This window comes from Uranotaenia lowii, chromosome 3 (assembly GCF_029784155.1).
Source record: "Uranotaenia lowii strain MFRU-FL chromosome 3, ASM2978415v1, whole genome shotgun sequence".
NCBI lineage: Eukaryota > Metazoa > Arthropoda > Insecta > Diptera > Culicidae > Uranotaenia > Uranotaenia lowii.
Window position 1 is genome coordinate 330946481 of NC_073693.1, and position 18431 is coordinate 330964911.

Consider the following 18431-nt stretch of genomic DNA (forward strand, 5'->3'; position numbering starts at 1 on the left):
CAAGCAAAAAATTATTCAAAAACAATTCATTGCACAGATTCACATTTTGTGCGTAAATGTCTGCAAAGCATGAACATATTTTCTTCAAACATTTTTTTACCATTTTATTTATTTGAGTTTCTAAAATCTTCATGGTGCAAGAATAGGAATAATTTTATTTTAATTATTAAAATTGGCATCCCTGACTTAGTCGTGTTAGTACATATTTCTCGAATAAGTGTTTCTATTTTGTCCGCTAGATTGTATGGAGAAAACGACTGTGGACAGTATTAGTTAAGTATATTTGGTTTTGTTGTAATTTATATTGATTTTTTCATGCATCTTCCCTCCAAAATTGGTTTAGGGTTTATTAAATAAATATACCATCTCGTTATGTCAAAATTTGTACGTGTTTCTAATTTGACGAAAAATTCTCGAATTTTTTTTTAAATTGTATCGAATTTCATATTAATTTTTTAAGAGACCGCCACCAAAATTTTTAGTATGGTGAGTTTTTCAGTAAATTAACCTTGTTGTGCAAAACCCTGATTGTGTGGGAATTTAAATAAACTACAATTCAAATTTATTGAAGTTGACTTGTATTTCACATTGATTATGTATGAAAGCCTTCCTTTCCTCAAGTTCTGTTTCAATACAATTAGTCGTCCAATTGTACTAAAACTTTTTTGTTGTTTTTCTTTAGTAGTGAAATAAATCGTCAAAACTTCCCACCATATCAGAAGTGCAAAAGTTTTATACAGATTTTGTACGAGGTTCCCGCTCCTCAAAGTAAGGAAGATTTCAAACTATTATACAAACCATCTTAGGCCCAAAAAACTCTCGGGTACGGAACTTCACGTCGTTTTGACCTCGTTTTTACGCTTCTATTTCTATGAATAAAAATTTGTATGGGACCTCCCTCCGTTACAAAAGTGGAAATATCAAATCAATCTTTTTTAAGTGTCAAAACATTGATGAGTATCAAATTTAATCAAAATTGATCAGTAATTTTTCGAGAAATCTCATATTACACGTTGATTTTGTGTTGAAGCCCCCGCTTTTAAAAGTGATATGAGCCATTTTGTAAAATAAATTATCACACCATATTAAAAAAACTTGCGTGTGTACCAAAAGGTTCAGAATTAACATGAAAGATGTAGTTCTCTCATTTTCTATATAAATTTTGTCTGAGAGGAGAGCCTCTCATTTTAGGAGCGTTAGAGTTTAGTATTCATATTATCTCAACTTTTTTTCAAATCATGCTTTCGAATCCCTTTTCATGAAAATTTAAGTTCGTTTTGTATGAAAGTTTCTTTTTTTTCGAAAACGAAGGGCCTCCAAACCGTTATACAAATAAACCTTGGCTCGAAAAACTCTTGGATACCAAATTTCACGTCATTCATGGATGTGTACAAAATTTAATCAAAATCGCTTAAAAATTGTTCTTGTTATGTCGAATTTCACGGTGATTTTGCATAAGAGCCTACTTAGGTTGATGCTTTTGAGTTGAATCAATGATCTTATTATGTCAAAAATTGCATATGAACCAAATTTCATGAAAATCATTTAAAAATTGTAAGGGCCCTGTCGTGTTTTTTTATAAATTTTCTATTCTTTCTTTCCCGTTTAAAAATCGGTTGAGGTGATTCTGTTTAACATATCAACTTCTTCTGACAAATTATGCTTCTGAAACTATTTTCATAAAAATCATCTGAAAATTGTTCGCGGTATGTTAAATTTTACGATGAATTTGTATGGGAGCCCCCCTCCAATGCAATTTGATGGTCTTGAAGGGAAAGAAGCAATTACGAAAATATTAAATGACAAAAACGAAAAAAAAAAATTCTACAGAAAAGTTCTAAAATGACAAAAATCCCAAACGGCTAGCTATTTGTCGAATAACAAAGAAAGTAAAGAATGAAGAATGATTGTCGTTTTGACATTTTTGTCAGTTTTTGTTTGTTATTTTTGTATTGTTTTCTTCTTTATTGTTGGACGTTTGTGATTTTTGAGTTATTTTTCAAAAAAATTTTCAAGTATTTTATACTTTCATCGGCTTTATCATTTTATATATTTTTTATTTCTATTTTAACAATCATTTTTAATTTTTTAAATATTTTGTTTTTATTCTTGAGGGTTTCGGAGATTAAGTCTAGAAAATATTGATATTGATATTGAAAGAAACCTGGCTAATGATTGTCGTGTCTCATACACATCATCTTTAACTTTTTTTTAAACAACCCAATTGCAACGGAACATTCAGCGCTGAGAAGAGATTGTCTTCTCATAAAAGGGCTGTCAAAAAATTAATATTTCCTTTACCAATTAAAAAGTTACACTGTTTATTCTTTGATTATTGAATGTTCAATAAATTATTTTATGAATGCAATTGGTCCTTTTACTTAAATATATTTTTTTGTAGAAAGTTTTTTGAATTTATTAAAATAAAATAATAATTAAATTTTTGGTTGTGAAAAAACTACATAAATAGTAAGCTAATGTTCTACAAACTGAGCTATGGGTTCTCAACTCTTTAACTTCTTAAGTTTTGTTTTGTAACTTATGTTTTCTTCCGGAACATTCTCTGAACTAATGCACTCAGAATATTACGGTATAATCCAAAGGATTAGTTAACATTGTTGTCAAGGCACTTAAATTTGATTATTCAAATTCCAATGCCATCCATCACTCTACAAAAATACTGAATAACGAAAGATTCGCTCCTTGCGCACTTTAAGAAATTTCCATAGATCCGTTTTGGAAGAAAAAATGTTAATGCCCTTGTAAAACAAAACAGTTAATACAGTACCCATCAGTTATTCCTAACTTGTAGGGAAGGCGAACATAAATCTTCTCGATAGGCTCGAAATCGAACCTTTCCAATGGAGGAAAAAAAGCACATTCGGAGCACATTTTAACCTATTTATCAATCCTTTTGCGCTCTGCATCCAAATGAAGTGCTGCTCCCACTCCTCAATCGACGGGATCACGACGGAAAATAAACAGTTTCAGTTCGATTTTTTTTCTGCTCCCTCTGTCTCTATCTTCTCAAAGCTGCCAATTTATACAAACACGTTTTCGATTTCATTGTGGCATTTTGCCCGTGCGACACAAAGCAGCGGCTGGCCGCTAAACTGGATAAAAAGTGTTTTTCATCAACAAAGTTCGTCGGAATGGAGTTGTGAAAAATGCTTCCATCCATTGTAGGGTGCCTGTTCCTATTGTTGCATTTTTTGAGTTTTTAATGGCTTGCTAGCTTGGGTACTTTTCAGTGGAAGTGGCTCCAGAGAGTGTTTCGTCGAGCTTTGGTACAGCCACGTCTGTCCGATTTCGTGTAAATAAAAGTTCCGCCTGAAACTGGGCTCGACATTTGTGCCTGTGTAGTTTAACTTTGAAATTTACATGATATTTCGATTATGGCCGAAAATTTTCGAACGGCGATGGATGAATGAGGCTCCGCGCCGTGAGGTGTCTAATAACACCCGATGGAATGGAAACTGGGAAATATTGGGCGATAGCTGACGCTGTGTATTGATTTATGAGGATTTTTCGGGGAATTTGGTTCGGAATAATTTATGATTTGTGTTCAGCTTAACACATCAATTGGAAACCATTTCACTGAAACGAAACCCGGGAGCCAAGCTCATTTTACGGGTATCCATTTTGAGATTGAATAAAGGCTGCAGGGCAGCTTTCGGTAGTTGGTTTTAAGAAAGCAAAAATTTCGAAGAATTTTTCTTTTTTTTAATCGCAAACTTTACGAACATTTTATCTTCATTTGGTAAGCAGCGTGGGTTTTAGCAAATATTCGGAGTCTAGCACTGAATTTTAGCCTCATGCAAATTGATAGCAGCTCTGTAATGAATGAACAGGGAGTACCGAGAAAAGACCGTGCAATTTTGATTACTAGAAGAACAGTGAATGAGCCCATCAACAACCAAATTCATTCAGATGCTAAATTTAGCCAACCTTCACCTTCACATTGCATTCCATTTATGCGATTATCAAATTTAATTAAATCTCGGTAGTTGTGCCGGTGAATTCGTATCTATACATCATTTGTGTATTACGCAATGGGCCGCCGCTCGTGGTATTTTTCAATGAGATGCAATTTTAGCCGTTTGGCAAGTTGAAGCTTGCATTTGGAATTGTCTATTGTAATGAATGCATTTTGGATTTTCGAGTTATTGTATTTTTCCTAAAATCACTACTTTTTCAATACATTTTTGTAAAGGTCAAACAAGTTTGAAAATCATTTAAATTCTTGGCAACACTGCAAAAATGAAAAAATGTCAAAAATGACAAAAATGACAAAAATGACAAAAATGACAAAAATGACAAAAATGACAAAAATGACAAAAATGACAAAAATGACAAAAATGACAAAAATGACAAAAATGACAAAAATGACAAAAATGACAAAAATGACAAAAATGACAAAAATGACAAAAATGACAAAAATGACAAAAATGACAAAAATGACAAAAATGACAAAAATGACAAAAATGACAAAAATGACAAAAATGACAAAAATGACAAAAATGACAAAAATGACAAAAATGACAAAAATGACAAAAATGACAAAAATGACAAAAATGACAAAAATGACAAAAATGACAAAAATGACAAAAATGACAAAAATGACAAAAATGACAAAAATGACAAAAATGACAAAAATGACAAAAATGACAAAAATGACAAAAATGACAAAAATGACAAAAATGACAAAAATGACAAAAATGACAAAAATGACAAAAATGACAAAAATGACAAAAATGACAAAAATGACAAAAATGACAAAAATGACAAAAATGACAAAAATGACAAAAATGACAAAAATGACAAAAATGACAAAAATGACAAAAATGACAAAAATGACAAAAATGACAAAAATGACAAAAATGACAAAAATGACAAAAATGACAAAAATGACAAAAATGACAAAAATGACAAAAATGACAAAAATGACAAAAATGACAAAAATGACAAAAATGACAAAAATGACAAAAATGACAAAAATGACAAAAATGACAAAAATGACAAAAATGACAAAAATGACAAAAATGACAAAAATGACAAAAATGACAAAAATGACAAAAATGACAAAAATGACAAAAATGACAAAAATGACAAAAATGACAAAAATGACAAAAATGACAAAAATGACAAAAATGACAAAAATGACAAAAATGACAAAAATGACAAAAATGACAAAAATGACAAAAATGACAAAAATGACAAAAATGACAAAAATGACAAAAATGACAAAAATGACAAAAATGACAAAAATGACAAAAATGACAAAAATGACAAAAATGACAAAAATGACAAAAATGACAAAAATGACAAAAATGACAAAAATGACAAAAATGACAAAAATGACAAAAATGACAAAAATGACAAAAATGACAAAAATGACAAAAATGACAAAAATGACAAAAATGACAAAAATGACAAAAATGACAAAAATGACAAAAATGACAAAAATGACAAAAATGACAAAAATGACAAAAATGACAAAAATGACAAAAATGACAAAAATGACAAAAATGACAAAAATGACAGAAATGACAAAAATGACAAAAATGACAAAAATGACAAAAATGACAAAAATGACAAAAATGACAAAAGTGACAAAAATGACAAAAATGACAAAAATGACAAAAATGACAAAAATGACAAAAATGACAAAAATGACAAAAATGACAAAAATGACAAAAATAACAAAAATGACAAAAATGACAAAAATGACAAAAATGACAAAAATGACAAAAATGACAAAAATGACAAAAATGACAAAAATGACAAAAATGACAAAAATGACAAAAATGACAAAAATGACAAAAATGACAAAAATGACAAAAATGACAAAAATGACAAAAATGACAAAAATGACAAAAATGACAAAAATGACAAAAATGACAAAAATGACAAAAATGACAAAAATGACAAAAATGACAAAAATGACAAAAATGACAAAAATGACAAAAATGACAAAAATGACAAAAATGACAAAAATGACAAAAATTACAAAAATTACAAAAATGACAAAAGTGACAAAAATGACTGTTAAAGCCAAATTATTGTAGCCACCCTAGTCCACTACTACTGGTCTCGTTGTACTCTTCGTGATCAGAGTAGACCCTATTGTCTACTTAGGTAGATAAGAAGGCACTCACGAAAAGGCCTTCTGAAACAATAAGTGCTAGGTAGCTAGGTTCTACTGAGTAGAAGATAGTAGAATAAAGTAGTTCCGATTCAACCACCGCCGCGTGTTTACCGAAATAAAAACTAGTTTACTTTATACCCCGGAATAAAAAGTGTGTTTGAACTCAAAAAGTACAAGTTGTTCTTCATAAGTGAACATATCACACTCGCGAGTGTCCCCAATCCGGAAAATAATCAACCTGCATGAAAATTAAAGTTCTGGACCACGACCAAACCCGGAATCGCCTTTATGTGCGCGAACATAAAGTTGGTCCTTGGAAGCCGGATCGTGTCGTGTTCCAGTTAACCACGTTTTTCGGATTGATCCGAGTTCAATTGTTCGGGAACAAAGGAGGAATACGGCGCCAAATTCCAGGGCGTTGGTTGATCGCCGAGTTGCTGAGCGGGTCGCCATCGCTGTTCCAGTCTACCGTTTGGAATTTGCGCCATCTTGCATGCTTGGAGATAATTGGTCGTGAAATCTCACGTGGCAATCGGAACCTGATTATTAGACGGTGGATCAATATTCGGAAAGTGTCAGGAATTGTGCATGGTAAACGGTCTGTGGCTTTCATTGCATGCTGATTGCCGCCAGATATGCGTGGGTGATGAAATGGGTAAGATTCAATAAAGAAAAATGCATGCGAATTGATCTTCATTTCTTTTGACAACAAATTTGATATTTTACATGATCCCTGTGGTACCGAGAGAATTGCATTGTTGGTCTTGAATTTCGCTGTTTTTTCCCATTGAGTCGTTAATTAATTGGTTGGAATCTCTACTGATTTATGAAATTTGGATGATTTGTCAACTGTCAAGTCGCGACGGGATAATCGTTGAGATGAATCGGTCGGAATAGATGGAGGAAAACAGTGAAATCTAAAGTGCAATTCAACAAAATCTGAAAAGTGAAAATCCTATAAAGTGCAGTGAATGAAAACGAACTTTTGGTCCACAGTTGCAAACAACTTTATATTTGCCTTGAAGTGGTGATAGTGCTTGAAAGACGTTGTTTAATTACAAAATTTAACAGATTGTGAAGTTATTTTAGACATGAGTCTTCGTGAACTTTCTGTGAAAGAGCGCCGTGCGCGCAAATCTTTGAACACTGTGTCACAGTTTGTGAAAAACTTTACGAGTAGTGATCAGGACCAAATTGAAGTTCGTTTGCAATTGCTGGAAAGTGCTTATGAAGAATTTGTAGCAGTGCGATTGAAAATTGTGCTACTACTGGAGGATCAGTGCGGGCCTGAAGAAGGCGAAGATGAAGAAGCAGCATCGGAGTTTCAAAGTGCAGCTGAAAAACGGCAGGAGCAAAATGACATCGTTTTCGCCGAGGCAGAGGAGCAGTATTGTCGGTCGAAAAGTGCTGAATCCCCTGAATCCCGGGTTAAGCTACCTGAAATCCGCCTGCCTACGTTCACAGGAAGATTGGGTGACTGGATCCCTTTCCGTGATGCCTTTCAAAGCCTTATACACAAAAGCGAGAAACTTTCCACCATGGATAAGTTTACCTATTTAAGATTTTCACTTTCCGGCGAGGCTTTACAAGAAGTTGGGTCGATTGATCTTTCCGGCGATAACTACGAGATCGCCTGGAAGGCGCTTGAGGATCGTTATCAGAACAATAAATTGATCGTCAAAGCTCACCTGGATGCTCTTTTTGAAGTCGATCGCATGAAAAAAGAGAGTTTTGAATGCTTAAACCAGATGATCTCCGAATTTGAGAAGCACCTTCAAATGCTGACGAAGATAGGGGAAAAGGTCGACGGGTGGAGCACGATTCTTGTCCACATGATATGCTCCAGATTGGATTCCGCAACTTTGAAGCTGTGGGAGACTTACCACAGTTCAAAGGAAGTCCCCTCTTACGAAAACTTGATCCACTTTTTGAAAAACCATTGTGCAGTATTGCAATCAATTAGCTCATCCTCTACTACCCAACCGGAGACTAAGAAACAACGCTTTGGCGCAAACCATGCAGTTACCTCCGGTCGATGCAGTTTTTGTTCAGAAAGTTTTCATTCCGTGTTTCTGTGCAAAAAGTTCCAGAAGATGAACATTCCCCAGAGGTACGAAGCGGTCAAGAGAAATGGGCTTTGCATGAATTGCTTCTCCAGTGGTCATCTCGCAAGGAATTGTACCCGTGGATCCTGTCGTCATTGCGGAAGAAGGCATCATACGCTGCTGCATCCTGCAAAAGAAGCTAACAGTGCCAAACCGAAACCCTCCGATCCGCTGACTTCGACAAATCGTTATCATCATGACAATCGTCCAACGTTTTCGCAGTCAAATCAACAAACAGCCATAAATCCACCAACAACAACCAACACATCTACCGAATCCAACCAACCAATAGCCACAGTTTCATCAGCATTCCCAGTTGTCAAAGATAATTCGCATAACCCACACCCACTGCATGCCACAGACCCAAACACACCATCCTTTACCATTGCACTTCCTCTATACACATCACACCAGATTCTCTTGTCAACCGCCCTGGTACGAGTTTTCGATACCACAGGCCACAGCGTGCTAGCCAGAGCATTATTAGATTCCTGCTCTCAGAATTGTTTCGTTACGTCTCGTCTGATTCGCAAACTTCGCCTTCAAGAGTATTCCGATAATTTGAACCTTTTTGGAATTGGTGGATCTGGATGCAGTTCCAAGAAAGCCGTCAGAGCATGCATCGGTCCACGCATGCCCCATATTTCGGAATTCAACGAGGAAATATATTTCAACGTTTTGCCAAGCCTTACGATTAAGTTACCGTCGCAGAGTTTCGCCGTTGAAAAATGGCAGATACCGGAGCATCTGGTTCTGGCAGATCCTTCGTTTTACCAAAAAGCAGAGATCGACGTGTTGATCGGGGCTGAATATTTCCTAGACCTCCTCCAACCCGGTCAGCACAAAATCAGCGAGAACGGACCCACGATGCAGAACACAGTTTTTGGGTGGATAATTTCCGGTCGAGCCCAAGAATCCCGAGTTCCTGTTTCCGACCAATCGGTGCAGCTGTGTTCCATGTCAGATATCCACGAGCAGGTTGCACGATTTTGGGAATTAGAGTCTTGTCAAATTAAGAGCACCAATTCCGTCGAAGAGTCCTTATGTGAAGAAATGTTTTCACAAACGACTACTCGAGACGCGACCGGAAGGTTTGTCGTCTCCCTACCTAAGAAAGATTTCGTTCTGAATCGTTTCGGAGATTCCAAGCATTTGGCTGAAAAGCGTTTTTATGGCCTGGAAAAACGATTTTCCCACCATCCTGATTTGAAGCAGGCCTACTTCGAATTCATCCAGGAGTACCAGGAGATGGGCCATATGAAGCTTGTTGAAGATTGTCCAGATGAGCTGCGGTATTTTTTGCCCCATCACGCAGTCATCAAACCTGAAAGCACAACGACGAAGCTGAGGGTTGTCTTTGATGCTCCGTGTCCCACAACGTCCGGTGTTTCTCTCAACGATGGTCTACTGGTTGGGCCCATAGTGCAAGACGATCTGCTCTCGATCGTTACCCGGTTCCGATTGCACCAATATGCTATAGTGGCAGATATAGCTAAAATGTACCGGATGATAAACCTAGCGGAAGCAGATCAACGTTATCAGTGCATTCTTTGGAGGGACTCGCCGTCAGAACCGCTACGAATCTATAAGCTAACGACCGTTACGTATGGCACAGCAAGTGCCCCATTCTTAGCAACTCGATGCCTTCTGAAGCTGGCAGAAGATGGACTGCATAGTCACCCACTAGCCTCTAGGATCGTAAAAAAGGATTTTTATATGGACGATGCGTTAACTGGAGTGGATACCCCAGAAGAAGGGAAACGAGCGGTGAGAGAGCTAAGCGATCTTTTGAGTTCTGTTGGATTTGTGTTACGTAAATTCAACTCGAATTGTGAAGAAATATTGGCCGAGATTCCAGCTGAACTACGAAGTAGTGGAAGTACACTAGAGCTGGATTCCTCTTCCACCGTAACCACCCTTGGCTTGGTTTGGGAGCCTAGCACGGATCTATTCCATTTTCGCCCGCCTAAGTGGAGTTCCGCGTCGATAATCACCAAAAGAATTGTGTTATCGGATGCCTCAAAACTGTTTGATCCTCTTGGACTGGTAGGTCCTGTCATCGTGCAAGCCAAGATCTTCATCCAATCACTTTGGCAGATCCAGTGCGGCTGGGATGAGCCCTTGACAGAAAGCATGCAGAACTTCTGGGTAGAATACCGTAGAAACTTTTCGTCACTCGATAGTTTTTCGATTCCACGTTGGGTGGGATTCGCTCGAATTTGTGAGGCACAACTACACGGATTTTGTGACGCCTCGGAGAAGGCGTACGGAGGATGCCTGTATCTACGTTGCATCCACGAAGATGGTTCCGCCTCGGTGCGATTATTGTTATCCAAGTCCAGAGTCGCTCCGATTGAAGATCTCAAAAGGAAAAAACGAAAGCAGTCCATTCCCAGGCTTGAACTGTCGTCTGCACTCTTGTTGAGTCATTTGTACGAGAAATTTTGCAAAGCAACGTCCATTGACGTTCAGAGTTTTTTTTGGACTGATTCCACTATCGTGAAGTGTTGGTTGGCATCCGTTCCATCTCGCTGGCAAGCCTTTGTGGCAAACCGGGTCTCCGAAATCCAGCATTTGACGAAAAAGGGAAGCTGGCATCATGTTCCTGGTTCTGAAAACCCGGCTGACATCATTTCCCGTGGGATGACTCCCGTTCAACTCCAATATCAGCCGCTTTGGTTTGAAGGGCCACTTTGGTTGAAGCAAACCCGTGACACTTGGCCTGAGGTGAATGAAATGACACCAGAACAGTTCGATAAAACTACGTTAGAAGAAAAGGTATCAGTATCGTTGCCCGTTCAAAGCGTTGAACCGAATGAATTGTTTTCTTTGAAGTCTAAGTTCTCGCAGTTAATGCGCTTAGTATCCTGGTTTCAACGTTTCCGCCACAATTCCCAAAAGAAAAATCGAACATCTCGAAGGACAGGCAATCTTTCCTTCGAAGAGCTCAATGATGCTAAGAAAATTCTGGTCAGAGTGGCTCAAAGCGAATGCTTTAGCCAAGGAATTAAAGATTTGGACAAATCAAAGGAAGTTAGAACTTCATCGAGGATTTGTAGGCTAAATCCACATCTCGTAGACGGAATAATTTTGGTCGGCGGCCGGTTGGCAAATGCTCCAGTGTCCGAAAGTCGTAAGCATCCAATGATTCTGGACCATCACCATCCGCTTTCTGCCATGATTGTCCAACACTATCACGATTCCCTCTACCACGCTGGGCAGCAGCTGCCTATCGCCAGTGTTCGCGGGAAATTCTGGATAACCAGCCTTCGCGGTTTGGCGCGGAAAACCATCCATAGTTGTATCCCATGCTTCAGAGCAAAACCGAAGATTCTCGAGCAGCTTATGGCAGATCTACCACCAGTACGCGTCAATCCAGCACCTCCATTTCTGAAAGTGGGAGTAGATTACTGCGGCCCATTTGCGCTGACTTATCCTCATCATCGTGGTTCTCCAATTAAGTGCTTCGTATCCATTTTCGTGTGCCTAGTTACCAAGGCAGTCCACTTGGAGCTAGTCGCGGACCTCAGTACCGGAAGTTTTTTGGGAGCCTTGAAGAGATTTGTTGGCAGACGAGGAAAACCGAATCTCATCATGTGCGACAATGGGAGGAACTTTGTCGGGGCTAGTCGAGAGATTGCGGATCTTCAACGGCTGTTCCGAAGCCAACAGTTCCAAGATGGTGTGACGACGCAAGCTTACCGAGAAGATATCAACTTCCAATTCATCCCTGCCCGGTCACCAAATTTCGGGGGATTGTGGGAAGCGGCGGTGAAATCCTTCAAAAGCGCTTTCAAAAGAACGATTGGATCCAGAATTCTGCGATACGACGAAATGACGACGGTTTTGGCTCAAACAGAAGCGGTTTTGAATTCACGCCCTCTTACCCCCTTGAGCGATGATCCTGACGATTTCGAGGCCCTCACTCCTGGGAATTTCTTAACCCAACGTCCGCTTATCGCTCTCGAAGAACCAGATCTGGAGGATACCTCAGACAACCGTCTGAGCATGTGGCAGAAGTCGACGAAGTATACCAAGTTAGTTTGGAAGAAATGGTCCAAACTATACCTCTCAGATCTCCAAACCAGAACCAAGTGGACCAGAAAAAGGGACAACATCTCCAGAGATACGATGGTGCTGATAGTCAACGAGCAAATACCGCCATTGCGATGGCCATTGGGACGAGTAACCGAGGTTTTCCGAGGTCCTGATGGAAATATCCGAGTCGTAAATGTGCGAACGAAAGACGGCATCTACGGAAGAGCGATCTCCAAGATATGTGTTCTTCCAATGCCGAACAACCCTCCAAACGCCGATGGGGAGAATTAATTCTCCTCCAACGAAGGTGCTGGAGCACCTGCGGGAGTCGGATGGCTCCCGCAGTCCAGTTAATTGTCGTCCACCCGGACCCACCGGGTCGGGTCCATCCGCCGAAGAAGTTGCCAAGAGAACACCGTTATCCACACCGAACACTACACACCTGGTTCAAGCATGAAGGCTCAACTTTCGGGAAAATGCATGGTCGATATGTGGTGTCCTGTGAATCGTTTGGTTTCCTTTTTGAATTTCTGCAGATTGAGTTTGATAATCACGCACGCTGTTCGGGGGACTGATCAACCTTCAAGCAACGTGAAATGTTCTTGTACGGTACCATCTCCAGAGTACGGTTCTTATCAGGTCAAACCATCAGCAATCGAAGACGGTAAAGCTAACCGTTACCTCTCCAGCCAACATCCAAGCGAGGCCTTCACAGCGACATCACCTCGACATCTCCACGACATCAGCATCACTTCACCAATCTCAGAGCCATCGAGCGTCGTCACAGCAGCAGGGGGCGGAAGCGGAGGCCTTTGGGCCTCCGTTCCAGGCAAGTCGCTTAAATGTTAATCATTTCCTATTAAAAAGCTCCCTATGATTTCATGTGGCGATTGATGAGGCGTCCGCCGTTCCTGGAAGTGGTCCCCCCGATGGTCGTAACACCCCAGAGCCCGAAGAAGGTCGGAATCCAAGGCAGTCCGAGTCCAGGTCCAGAAGGTCGTCGGAATTTAAGCCAGTCCGAGTCCGGAACCAGAAGAAGGTCCAAAGAATCCAATCCACACAGCATCGAAAGGTCCGTTCGGTGTCCCAAGCAGATAACCATAGCGTATCAGAAGACGGTGCCCACCACTGACGAAGTAGCAGCAGCACAACATTCATATACAGTCCACATCGAGGTCCTGTCTAGCCAGCAATCCAGCGTGGCACCCCAGGTCCGTACCAACAGCGAAGCAAAGAGGAGACGAAAATGCAACAATTGCAGTTTCAAAAAATACATCCATGCAATCCAACTATTGTACAATTGTGAAATTGAAGAAATTTAAGCTAATAAGCACACATAAATCGAATTATTAGAACATAGTAGATTCCAAAATCGATTATCTAGATAGGAGGTGAAAACCTAATTCCAATTTTTTGTAATTTTTGAAATCAGATAGATTCCAAGGCGGCCGGCGTATGTTAAAGCCAAATTATTGTAGCCACCCTAGTCCACTACTACTGGTCTCGTTGTACTCTTCGTGATCAGAGTAGACCCTATTGTCTACTTAGGTAGATAAGAAGGCACTCACGAAAAGGCCTTCTGAAACAATAAGTGCTAGGTAGCTAGGTTCTACTGAGTAGAAGATAGTAGAATAAAGTAGTTCCGATTCAACCACCGCCGCGTGTTTACCGAAATAAAAACTAGTTTACTTTATACCCCGGAATAAAAAGTGTGTTTGAACTCAAAAAGTACAAGTTGTTCTTCATAAGTGAACATATCACACTCGCGAGTGTCCCCAATCCGGAAAATAATCAACCTGCATGAAAATTAAAGTTCTGGACCACGACCAAACCCGGAATCGCCCTTATGTGCGCGAACAATGACAAAAATGACAAAAATGACAAAAATGACAAAAATGACAAAAATGACAAAAATGACAAAATTAACAAAAATGACAAAAATGACAAAAATTACAAAAATTACAAAAATTACAAAAATTACAAAAATTACAAAAATTACAAAAATTACAAAAAAGACAAAAATTACAAAAATTACAAAAATTACAAAAATTACAAAAATTACCAAAATTACAAAAATTACAAAAATTACAAAAAATACAAAAATTACAAAAATTACAAAAATTACAAAAATTACAAAAATTACAAGAATTACAAAAATTACAAAAATTACAAAAATTACAAAAATTACAAAAATTACAAAAATTACAAAAATTACAAAAATTACAAAAATTACAAAAATTACAAAAATTACAAAAATTACAAAAATTACAAAAATTACAAAAATTACAAAAATTACAAAAATTACAAAAATTACAAAAATTACAAAAATTACGAAAATTACAAAAATTACAAAAATTACAAAAATTACAAAAATTACAAAAATTACAAAAATTACAAAAATTACAAAAATTACAAAAATTACAAAAATTACAAAAATTACAAAAATTACAAAAATTACAAAAATTGCAAAAATTACAAAAACTACAAAGATTACAAAAATTATTAAAATTATTAAAATTATTAAAATTACAAAATTTACAAAAATTACAAAAATTACAAAAATTACAAAAATTACAAAGATTACAAAAATTACAAAAATTACAAAAATTACAAAAATTACAAAAATTACAAAAATTACAAAAATTACAAAAATTACAAAAATTACAAAAATTACAAAAATAACAAAAATGACAAAAATTACAAAAATTACAAAAATTTCAAAATGATAAAAATGACAAAATTGACAAAATTAACACAAAAATGACACAAAAATAATACAAAAATGACTCAATTATCACACAAGAATGATACAAAAAATTACACCATAATGGCACAAAAATGACACAAAAGTGACACAAAAACGACAAAAATGACACAAAAATGACACAAAAATGACCCAAAAATGACACAAAAATGACACAAAAATGTCACAAAAATGAGACAAAAATAACACAAAAATGACACAAAAACGACACAAAAATAACACAAAAATTACACAAAAAAGATACAAAATTACACAAAAATGATACAAAAATGACACAAAAAAGACACAAAAATAACACAAAAATGACACAAAAATGACACAAAAATGGTACAAAAATGGTACAAAAATGACACAAAAATGACACAAAAATGACACAAAAATAACACAAAAATGACACAAAAATAACACAAAAATGACACAAAAATGACACAAAAATAATACAAAAATGACTCAATTTTTACACAAAAATGACACAAAAATGACACCATAATGGCACAAAAATTACACAAAAATGACACAAAAATGACACAAAAATGACACAAAAATGACACAAAAACGACAAAAATGACACAAAAATGACACAAAAATGACACAAAAATGACACAAAAATGACACAAAAATGACACAAAAATGACACAAAAATGACACAAAAATGACACAAAAATGACACAAAAATGACACAATAATGACACAAAAATAACACAAAAATGACACAAAAAATGACTCAAAAATGACACAAAAATAACATCAAAATGACACAAAAATGACACAAAAATGACACAAAAATGACACAAAAATGATACAAAAATGACACAAAATTGATACAAAAATGATACAAAAATGACACAAAAATGACACAAAAATGACACAAAAATGACACAAAAATATCACAAAATTGACACAAAAATATTACAAAAATCACACAAAAATAACAAAAAAATTACAAGAAAATGATACAAAAATGACACAAAAATGCCACAAAAATGACAAAAAAATGACCCAAAAATGTTACAAAAATGACACAAAATTGACACGAAATTGAAAAAAATTATATACAAAAATAAAATAATGATGACAAAAAAATGACACATTATTGACACAAAAATAACATAAAAATTATTTAAAATACACCAAATGAATCAAAAATAAATCAAAAATTATTTCAAAAATGGCACAAAAATAACACATAAATGTGACATTGACACAAATGACAAATGACACAAATAAGACAAAAAAATTCACAAAAATGACACAATAATGCCACAAAAATGACACAAAAAATGACCCAAGAAATGGCTTAAAATGAATGACTTAAATTTTTCAAACTAACACAATTATTGCATAAAAATGCAACAAAAATGACACAAAAATTGTACAAATTTAACACAAAAATGTGCAAAAATGTCTTGTTTAATTTAAATTTAATTTAATTTAAACATCCTTCACCCTTTGTAGGAATTCAATTTTATTGTGTGTTGTATTAAACTTAGCCCATAATTAAAATCCAAATGAATAAATGATAAAAGCCGCTTTGAGAAATATACATTGTGTTATATTTTCTACCAGCAGCCTGAACTAACTCAACTCCAATTTAAACATATCTTTAAAATAAACATAACCTTTCCAAGATTCCCTTTACAGTTCGTTCCGAAGTCTTTCAAATTCAGTAGCTCCTCGAGAAAGATCTTTTACGAAGAATCTCTTCCTTTTATTAAGGTTAGCAGCTAATATCATCAGTAAACAGCGCTTTCGTGGAAAAAACGACCTAGATGCGGTTGGGACTCGACGTTCTCAATGATTTGTTATGCTCGCCGCATTTTTTTTTCTCGCGTTCGTTGCTCCTTCCAGAACATCCGTTTCGATGGTGGGTTTTTATCTAGAATAATAAACACTCCCAATCAAAAGTTTTCCGAAAACGAATTGCAAGAATTTTTCAGTTTTGATAGAAAATCGCTTTTCCAGATAACTTTTTTTTTTGTGAGTTTTCCTTCGAATTTATTATAGTGAAGAAATGTTGCACAAATTTCTTCTCGCTTCTCTATTGCTAATGGAATTTTAAACGTCTCGCGCTGTTCATTAAGCATTGTAGCAACATTAGATGCAGATGGAAAGAAAATGTTCGGCCTTAATTATGCCCTTCCTTACAATGTTCCACTACTTCATTTCAAGGCTCTCAGACTCTGAGCAAGAAACTACAGCGAAATAAGTAGGGATGGATTCAAACATTTGCCTCACCGAGTGCTGCTGCTAGGCTTGGCTTGTGCAGTGCAATCCTTACGAGGCTCTCTTGCGTTTCTTGGATGCAACATTTTATCTCCGGTGATTAAAAGAAAACCATGGAAATCGCGCATAGCCGAGGGAAAGGCTTCATCTTACAGGATCGGAAACTTCCACAGGGAGTGTAGAATTACGGTCGCCTGCCAGACAGTTGTCCTTCCACCGTTGCTGAAGGTTGAGCCGGAAACTTTCGCCACCACGACTTATTACATCGGATACCGGACCAATTGCACGCAAGTGGGCATTCTGTTTCAGAATTTAATTAAAGTTGAACAGCTTCATTCACTAGCCACACTTAATTTGCCTGTAGTGCCTGTGAAATTGCTGGGAAAGGAAACGATTTTTTTTTTGTTTTGGGCAAGAAATCGTTTCGATGCTTGGAGCAACCTAATTACTTCTTTTGACGATTTCAATTCAAACTTCTTAATTCCAAAATTAAGACTCCTGGAAAGTGCATAAAATTTCACTTTTCGAAGTTCACTTTTCTGAGCCACTAATCATTAGATCAATAAAATGCCGTTATTAAACAGCGTGACGAAGATGACTAAAATGGACATGCTCGTTATGCTTAGGAAACCGCCCTCTCGTATTTCTAAGAAATTTAACTTTTTAAAAAGTAGCCTCGCATTGGATTGTTTTACCCGGGGAATTCCCGAACTTCGGGAAACGCTAAAATATCCCGGAAATTTCCGAAGCCAATAAAATATGCTAAATTACTAAAAATTCACACGATCTAAATTGGAAAAAAAAAATCAGATTGAGCAAGGAAAATGATAGTTCTTTATTGATATATGCCTTAGACTTAACTTTTTTTTTTTTTTTTCAAAAAACTGGTTAATACATTAAATTGGATTAAAACTTGATGTAAAAGTGAAAAACGACAAAGAATCTATAAAACAAACAACCCCAATTTTTTGCAAAATCATCGATGAAAAATGACAGATTTTAAAACAAAAGATAGTTATCTGAAAATTAACAAGATTTGATTACCTTAAGTCTATCAAACCAACTTCCATGAATAGTGGAAAATCTTTCTTAATTATTTTAAATTTTTGCAGCAAGAATCAGTCTAATTTGTTGGTTAAAGTTTTTATTTTTT

At 36.3% G+C, this 18431-nt stretch overlaps 2 protein-coding genes across 2 annotated transcripts in view; both read left to right on the top strand.

Annotated features, from left to right (window-relative positions):
- Positions 1-18431, top strand: part of LOC129757632 (neuropeptide CCHamide-2 receptor-like) — a 143163-nt gene that overhangs the window by 39825 nt on the left and 84907 nt on the right. The window lies entirely within an intron of this gene.
- LOC129753837 (uncharacterized) lies at positions 7240-12582 on the top strand. The gene has a single exon (XM_055749685.1). The coding sequence runs from the start codon at positions 7240-7242 to the stop codon at positions 12580-12582; it is 5343 nt and encodes a 1780-aa protein (XP_055605660.1).